This window comes from Peromyscus maniculatus, chromosome 5 (genome assembly GCF_049852395.1).
Source record: "Peromyscus maniculatus bairdii isolate BWxNUB_F1_BW_parent chromosome 5, HU_Pman_BW_mat_3.1, whole genome shotgun sequence".
Lineage (NCBI taxonomy): Eukaryota > Metazoa > Chordata > Mammalia > Rodentia > Cricetidae > Peromyscus > Peromyscus maniculatus.
This window is the reverse complement of record NC_134856.1, coordinates 104,726,447-104,734,245: the sequence shown is the minus strand read 5'-3', so window position 1 is coordinate 104,734,245 and position 7,799 is coordinate 104,726,447. Positions and strand designations below refer to the sequence as shown.

Below are 7,799 nucleotides of genomic sequence, written 5' to 3'. Positions count from 1 at the left end.
GATCAACTGAGTTCTGTCTCGCTTTCATGGTGTCTTATGAGAAAGCAGTGCTATTTGGAAGCCTTTGTTTCCTTACAGATAATCTCTTGTTTCTCTCAGAACACTTTCAAGATTATGTTCACTTTTGAATTTTAGAAATTTTTTTTTATATATGTTTGGATGCAGACATACTGAGATATATCCTGCATGAGGTTTCCTGGATTTCTTGATTTAAAGGTTTAGTACATCAAACTTCAATCTCTTTTTAATTACTATCCATATATATTTTACTGGTAAAATATGGATTTCATGTCTCTACCTCTATCTTACTATAAAAAAAGAAACTTGTAATCATCTAAGAGATGAAAGACGGTCAGTGTGACTTCTAGTTAGACATTTGTGTTCCTGCTGTGAAAACAGAGTGGATTTGAGAGTATAGTGATGGGAGGGACATGAGCCAAGCACCTGAAATGTGCATGTGAGACTGTCATGGAGAAACCTACTAGTTTATCCCCTGAATACTTGCCAATACAAAATTATTTCCAGATTCAATTCTCAATCTCCTACACATTCATATTTGTAATTGTGTTAATTTTGCATTTCTTTAGGCAAGGCTTCCACTGCTGTGATAAACAGCATAACCAAAAGGAACTTCTGAACTTTGGTATGAAATAGACATCATCCATAGCTATTCGTCCCTTTTGTCAGAGAGAAGGGAAGTGACTCCTTTTGGTAGGGGGAGGGGAACCAATTTCCTTTGGATCTAATATTCCAGCATTTTGTTAATGATAAGGGGCAGGGTACTTTCTTTCATCTGAAGTTAGGATGCCATGTTCAGGGCTCAGGAAGGCTGGAATGCCCACCAGAGGCTGGGAGAGGGCAGGATACATCGGTTTTGCTGTCCTGGTTATGTTGGACCACTGGGGTTATCAAAGTGCAGGTAACTTTGGAGCAGAAATGCTAATTTGAAACTGGGCCTCAAGTTGGTAGGAAATTTTCTCAGAAGCATCTGGCTTAAAATGGCTTTTAGTAAGTCCAGGGCTTGCTAGTTTTGAAGGACCACCTGAGGCTGGTGGGTTTGGAGCAGTTTACAGTCTCCAGTTGCTTGGAAATCTGCTGGAGCAAATACAGACTAGGAACAGAAGGTAAAGTCAAAGATGTCAGGGGGAATTTTAACTTCATTTATTAATGTTAAAACTCTGAACTTTTGAAGTTTTAATATAATAATAGCACACTGAGAGGGAAAGAACTCTGAAACATTTTTTAAATTTTTTCCATAAACCTTAAATCATTTTTAGACCTTTACAATTTGCCTTTACATACCTTAAGTTACCTTTTCAGACCCTCACAATTTACTTAAGCTTTTATATCCCCGGACCTCTATAATTTGCATTTATATACCTTAAATTTCTTTCTTAGACTCTCATAATTTATTTAAGCTTTTATATCCTTAGATCTTTAGAGCCTGCATTTTAAATCATTTTCCTAGATACAACCTTTAGAAACTCCAAATCTCTTATAATGTGAAGCCTGTTTGCAAGGTAAACTGTATGAGTCTGACTTTTTTAGCTGGAGACCTAGTATCTCTAGAAAAATCAAAGCCAGATTTTTTTTTTTAAAAATATATGCAATGGACTGACCAGCCAGCCTCAGCCTTGGGGAGGAACAGGGTGCTTGCTGTTGTCGACCTAATAAAGCTACAGTTAGCCGTCAATATCATCTGAGATCTGAGAGTAATTTGAGCAGGAATTATAATCCAAATGGCCTCTGTATCAATTATATTTTTGGTTGTGAGCCTAGCCTTTAATGGCTGAGCCATCTCTCTAGCCCGGGCTCTGTATCAATTAAAATGGCAGAGACATACCTAGATGGTTACTGTAGGCTCTTCCATGGTGGTCTTTAGGGCAAAGGTTGTTGGTCTTTGGCAATTATATAGGACAGAATTAATTCTTCCATTGCCACATAGGGTTTTACTAACTTTAGGTGCCAGACCCAGAAGATAAGACAGAATTCCTGTGGATGAGGAACTTGAAAGACTGGCCTACCTTGGTCAGGCAAAGAGGGACAGTCAATTCTCCAGTGTCCTGCTTGTCCAGAGTTTGGGCAGGGTCCTGATGGCAGGCATGGTGTGGAGCAGTTCTTGGCCCAGTGGTTAGTGTCGTGACAAACCAGGTGGAGCTGCTTGAGCCCTGTCATCTACTCTGGAGGAAACCTTGAGGCTGCCTCTAGGAGCTGAGTTTTGTCTAATGGAAGCTTTTTTGTTAGACATTTTAAATGCCACACTCAGTAGAACTCTGAGGCATTTGAGGGCCAACATTTAATTTATTTAGTATACTTGATTTTAAATAAACGTTGTTTTTAGTTACTTGCTTCAGGCTTAACCTTGAAAATATACAGAGAAGGCTATAAAGCTTGTTGATGTAGTTGAATTACATTTGTCCTTAGCATGACTACAAGCATAGTCCTGAGCACATTAAAGAATTTGATCATTTATAAGGTGAATGACTATTAACTTGTATGTATTAATTATCTTTAATAATTTATAGCAAATTAGCAGCTTTTATAAGGTTAGGATTTTACAGTTTTATCCCTGTTAAATCTTAGCTTTAGAAATTACATTTTTAAAATTGAAACTCTTTTAGTAACAAAATAAAACTTTAAATCATATATGCAGCCCATAGAGAGATTGGAAATTTGTTAAAGCCATAAATATAGCCCACAGAGAGACTGGGAATCTTATTTTCTTGATCTTTTCACAGTGTACCATTATAGAATATCACAGTTTCTGCTAAGTCTCACTTATCCAAATAGCTAAAGCTTAATGAGGTTAGCAAAGACCAAGAGACTATACATATACCTTTAAGTCATTTATTTTTAACCTGAGTAGAGCATAGGAATTTATAAACATTTCTTATTAAATACGTTTTATTTAATAAGCATAGTTGTTTTTAATTTACATTTTTTATTTTAGGACAAAAATCATCATATAAAAATCTATCCTAATCCAAAATATCTTGCAGACCTCTTGTTGTCTATTTAGTCTCTGAAAGAGACATAAGATTTGATTTTAAGTTACATATACGTGTGTCCCAGAGATTGGGTCTACATTTGTGTTCAGGTTTTTTTTTTTTTTTTTTTTTCTCTCCAAATGCTGGAACTCCAAAACAGAAGACAGCTCACAATCGGTCCAAACTTGAGAAGTACATGGGTTGGCAATTCTTTTGTTTTGCTTGCAATTTGCAAGTCTGGGGCATTTGCGGTCTGGGCTCTCCATGGCCTATCAAGTCCATTTGGACTTGCTCACTCTGGGGCCTATCCTGGAACCCCCGGCCAGAGTCCGGGGTCGCAACTGTATTTAAAAGATCCATTGATTAGCTGCTGACAGGGTATCAGCCTTAAAGCTGAATCTCAGGCATGTTGTGAAACAGGGGAATGGGGAAGGCCTTTATTTTTTTAAGGTGAAAAACACAGGGAAACCTTCAATCTCTACCAAAGAAAGTAAGAACTGCCAAGTTTAAATGATTAAGGCACCCCAAAGCAATATTTCAGTGTCTGCATAAGCAGGTTACAGACGCCGAAATAGCAGTTAGTCATATCATAACAGGTTGATGGTCATGCTGTAAATTTCTGGCTTGGGGTCACTGAGTCAAGGTAGCTGAGAATTTATTATCCAAAGACTGAAGTCAGAGACAAATGACTAGTGCTAACAACGTAGATGTCTACCATAAAATGGAGCAATCACAATTACATGTCAATATCTTGGGAATTACTTTTCAGTGTTTATTCTTACCAGTTCTTTAGAGCTTGGCACCCAGCAATGCCAAGCATTCACCTGCTGCTGTGAATTAGCTTCTCTCCCTGGTCATCCCACTTTGCAAGTGATCTTCAGATAAAAGATGCTTCCTGACATCCTTCTCCTACACTTGCTCTCCTGCTCATTGGATTTAGAATAGCCTCTGACACATAGGAAGTGCGTTGTAAATAAGTAGAGAAGTCGATGATCACAGAAGCACATTAGAAGGAACAAGAAGATAGGAAACGTTTGTTAGCCTTGTAAGAGTAAAACTCTAGCATACAGAAAAATACAATTCTACCTTCAGGTGATTGCATGTCCTCCTGCATTTCCTGATTAAGGATGCAGCAAGCTAAATAAACTGCATGATAGACATGGTAGGATGGTGGGATGGAGCAGAAATCTTAACAGTTCTTATTAATAAAATCAAACCTGAGGCCAGGTATTGGGGTGAACTCTGGAAGAACAGAGAGACAGAACAAGCCACAGCTAACCTCACCTGGCCAACTTCTCAGCTGATCCTGTTTCCTCAGACTGGAAGCCTCTGAGTCCTCAACCAGAATGAATCTCAGCTGAACTGCTGCCTGAAAGTCTGAAGCTTAACCAGTCAAATGCTTAACCAGCCTAATACTCAACCAGCCAAATGCTTAACCAGCCAAATGCTTAACCAGCCAAATGCTTCTAGTTTCTGGTCCTCAAGCCTTATATACCTTTCTGCTTTCTACCACCACTCCCTGGGATTAAAGGCGTGAGTCACCATGCTTGGCTGTATCCTTGAACAGATGGATTTCTGCCTCTGGAATGCTAGGATTAGAGGCGTGCACTACCACTGCCTATCCTAAGAATCTAGTGGCTTTTCTGTTCTCTGACCTCAGATAAGTTTATTAGGGTGCACAATATTTTCAGGAACACAATACCACCAGAGTGGGATAGTGAGAATCCCTGCCAAGTCCCTGGAAACTGAGCCAGTCTTCAATTATCTAGCAGCAGCTGTCTGAAAGAAAAAAACCCAAGCTTATTATCTCAATTAATTTATTGCTGTGATACATTAGAATGGCAAGGCAAAGTCCTTCCAGCGTTAGCTTCAGTTCATAAAGAACTGAGTGTAAAAAGGAATTTCTTATTTCTCAGGGGACACGGCAGTGCTTAGCAACATGGACGTCCCTGATGATCAGGACAAAGGGACTGAGGCCAGCATAACTAAGTACTAAAAATGCTTTCATATTTGGTATTGTGGGTTCATGTGTCACTGTGGAGCCTGTGTAGAAGGAGAAAATGAAATCTGCCCAGTAAAAGAAAAGGAAACAGACCATGAGAGTGAGAACACTATGGGCAGCTCTGATGTCTGGCCTGGAATTATTTGCAAACCTGGAACTGTGAAGGTACAGGACACGTACGTGATGTTTATACAGATGGAGAGCCATAGACCCACTGCTCCAGCCCATGAGACTCTGGAAAACGACATCACGAAGAGCCATGAGAGAGAGGAAAAGCCACCTCACTGTGTGTGTGGATGGCAGCATGCAGCAATACCCAGTATACATCCCGACTTCAGACCTGTTTGTGCTGCTGGCTGCTGTGATATAGTGAAGCAAGTTGGAGCTTATCAGGGAATTAAAGATCCAAAAGAGGAGGAGAAAGAGAAGAACTTGCCATGCAGTCTGTGGTTTGAGCTTTCTGCAAAGGATTGTCCTGGGACTGATGGTGACAGCCTGGACCACACTGAGGAGACAGGTGGTGCAGATGGAGAGGCCACGGGCAACCCTTTCTAGGTAAATTAGAGTTTTACAACCAATGTCACCTAGGAAGTTTCTGAAATAAAAAATTGCAGTTATGTTTCTGACCCCTATGCAATGAATAATGATTATGTTCACAAAAGCCAAGTGAATGAGCATAACATCTACATTTTTTCTCTGAGGACCCATGAAAGTATACACATGTCTCACAAATAAGATGATGTTCCCTAAAACTCCAAGTCCAGTAAGTGAAATGAAAATTAGTCTCTGGATGAGGTCTCTCCAGATCATCTTCATAGTATTTTCAGCACTAGGAAAAACCTTTTTGAGAAGCACAAGGAAGTAAACATGATATGGTTCAGGCCTGTGGGTGTTCTGTTTTCTTTAGTGAAGAGAACAGTGTATTATGTAAATGCAGAGTCCTTTGTTACAGATGCCTGAGTTCGTTCTTGCCCCTCCTGTTCTTGTTTCCATGGATACAGCAATGATGCTGATGGTGATTGGACATAAACACCATGCTGATGCACTCACTGCTTTACAGAAGACAGTTCTTTATACCCTCCATCTCTAAACTCTTTTCTACGAGGACACCCAAACAAAGGGCAGCATCACTCAATTTCTGAGACATGATATGGAGCATCAACTTAGATGCCTCTCTTCCCAGATCCTCTTTGCCATCCTGTACACACTCATCCCTCAAGTATTGAACTAATAGAAAATTGGAGATACTCCAAAGTTGTGTAATACTTGTCCAAATGGGGATGCTTTCCAGGGAAAGTCAGGTGGCTTTTCTCTGTCTCCAACTCTGAATTGACCTTGGAATAAAGGACACATAGTTTAATTGGGCAGGGCAGCAGCAGCCCATTCCCTCACCTTGACGGTGTGATTAATTTTGGTTCCCTATCGTCTCTTGCATGGGAGTAACAAACTCTTCTATTTATGTGCGTTTACTGACCATTCCCTAAGAACATTCTCCCAAATCTTAGCTCTCAGCATAGTCATTGTTCATTTGGAATCTAAACAAAGGCACATCCTACTGTTTTGATTTTCAAGGTTCAGCAAATGCAGTGATTTTATCAATCAGTATTGCCCCATTCTATAAAGGACAAGCCACCTAATACCTAGTACTGATTTGTATTTTTTACACATGATATCCATTTTCTTTCTTCTCATTCTGTTTAAAGTTCAAATCAGGATTAAAACATAAATGCATTAATTTTACTTACATTTTTACAAATCATAAATAGTTTTATATAGGATCCTTAAGTATATTTGACTTCCACACTTTAATATTCTGTGCTGTTCACCAAATTTATCTCTGAATTATTTTGGCTCCTCCCAAACTTATGTGATACTGGCACCTACCTTGCCACAACAGTACATGTAATATTCTCTATGTGATCTGACTCCCGCCTCCACACTACACAGCTCTATGCTCCCCACAGGTCACAAATGTATCTCCTACAATTTCTCTGAATCCTCTGGACTGTGCTGTCTGTTAGTCTGTTTTTATCAACCCCTCTGTGCTGGGAAACCCCAAGAGATGCTTTAGTACATCAGTTACCTTGTATTTTTGCAGATGTATCTCTTGGTTTTTGGATATATCAATAATACATATTGAATTGTTTACTGAAATCTTTTTTTCTGATTTTTTGTCACTCCTGGACTGCAAAAACATCTACTCAAGGAACTGTCAAAAGTAATTTAAATTTTACATCATATCTTTTTAATTTTAGTCATTTTTGTGTATTGGGTGTTTTTCCTGCATGTATGTCTGGATACCACACGTGTGCCTGGTGCTTGCAGAGGCCAAAATAAGGCATCGGATGCCCTGAAACTGGAGTGGCACATGGCTGTTAAATGCCATATAGGTGCTGAGAGTTGAATCAGGGAACGCTGCAAGAGCAGCCAGTGCTCTTAACCAGGGAGCCAGCTCTTCAGTCCACATATGGACAATTTAACAGGCTTTCACAGGCTCCTTACCTCCGCCATGCTGGAACCAATGCAGTCTGTGTGCGTCCAGTTAAATGAGGGATTGTGCTTCAATGATGTGGTGGAGGCTTACACATACTCTAGAAACTGGAGGAATTTCAAAACTTTAGAAATAGAAATTTCAGGATTCACAAGAACCTGCTTTGTGACCACTCACTGTGGTTTTGATTGTGTCTTTCCCAATTCATATATTCATCATATTGAGAATATTATTTGGCTTCCTTAAAAATATTTTTATATGTAAATTGTATTTTGTGTAATACAGGTATATTTTAGAGAGTCAGTGAACTGACAGGTAT

The 7,799-nt window shown here is 39.4% G+C and overlaps 1 protein-coding gene across 1 annotated transcript; it reads right to left on the bottom strand.

The window, feature by feature from the left end:
• Nucleotides 1-4,899: 4,899 nt before the first annotated feature.
• Nucleotides 4,900-5,820, bottom strand: LOC143273190 (putative vomeronasal receptor-like protein 4). Its single transcript, XM_076571564.1, has one exon. The coding sequence runs from the start codon at nucleotides 5,803-5,805 to the stop codon at nucleotides 4,900-4,902; it is 906 nt and encodes a 301-aa protein (XP_076427679.1). The 5' UTR covers nucleotides 5,806-5,820.
• Nucleotides 5,821-7,799: the final 1,979 nt, after the last annotated feature.

Coding starts and splice junctions, on each gene's coding strand:
- LOC143273190 (XM_076571564.1), bottom strand. CDS start 5,805: ATGAAGATGATCTGGAGAGACCTCATCCAGAGACTAATTTTCATTTCA.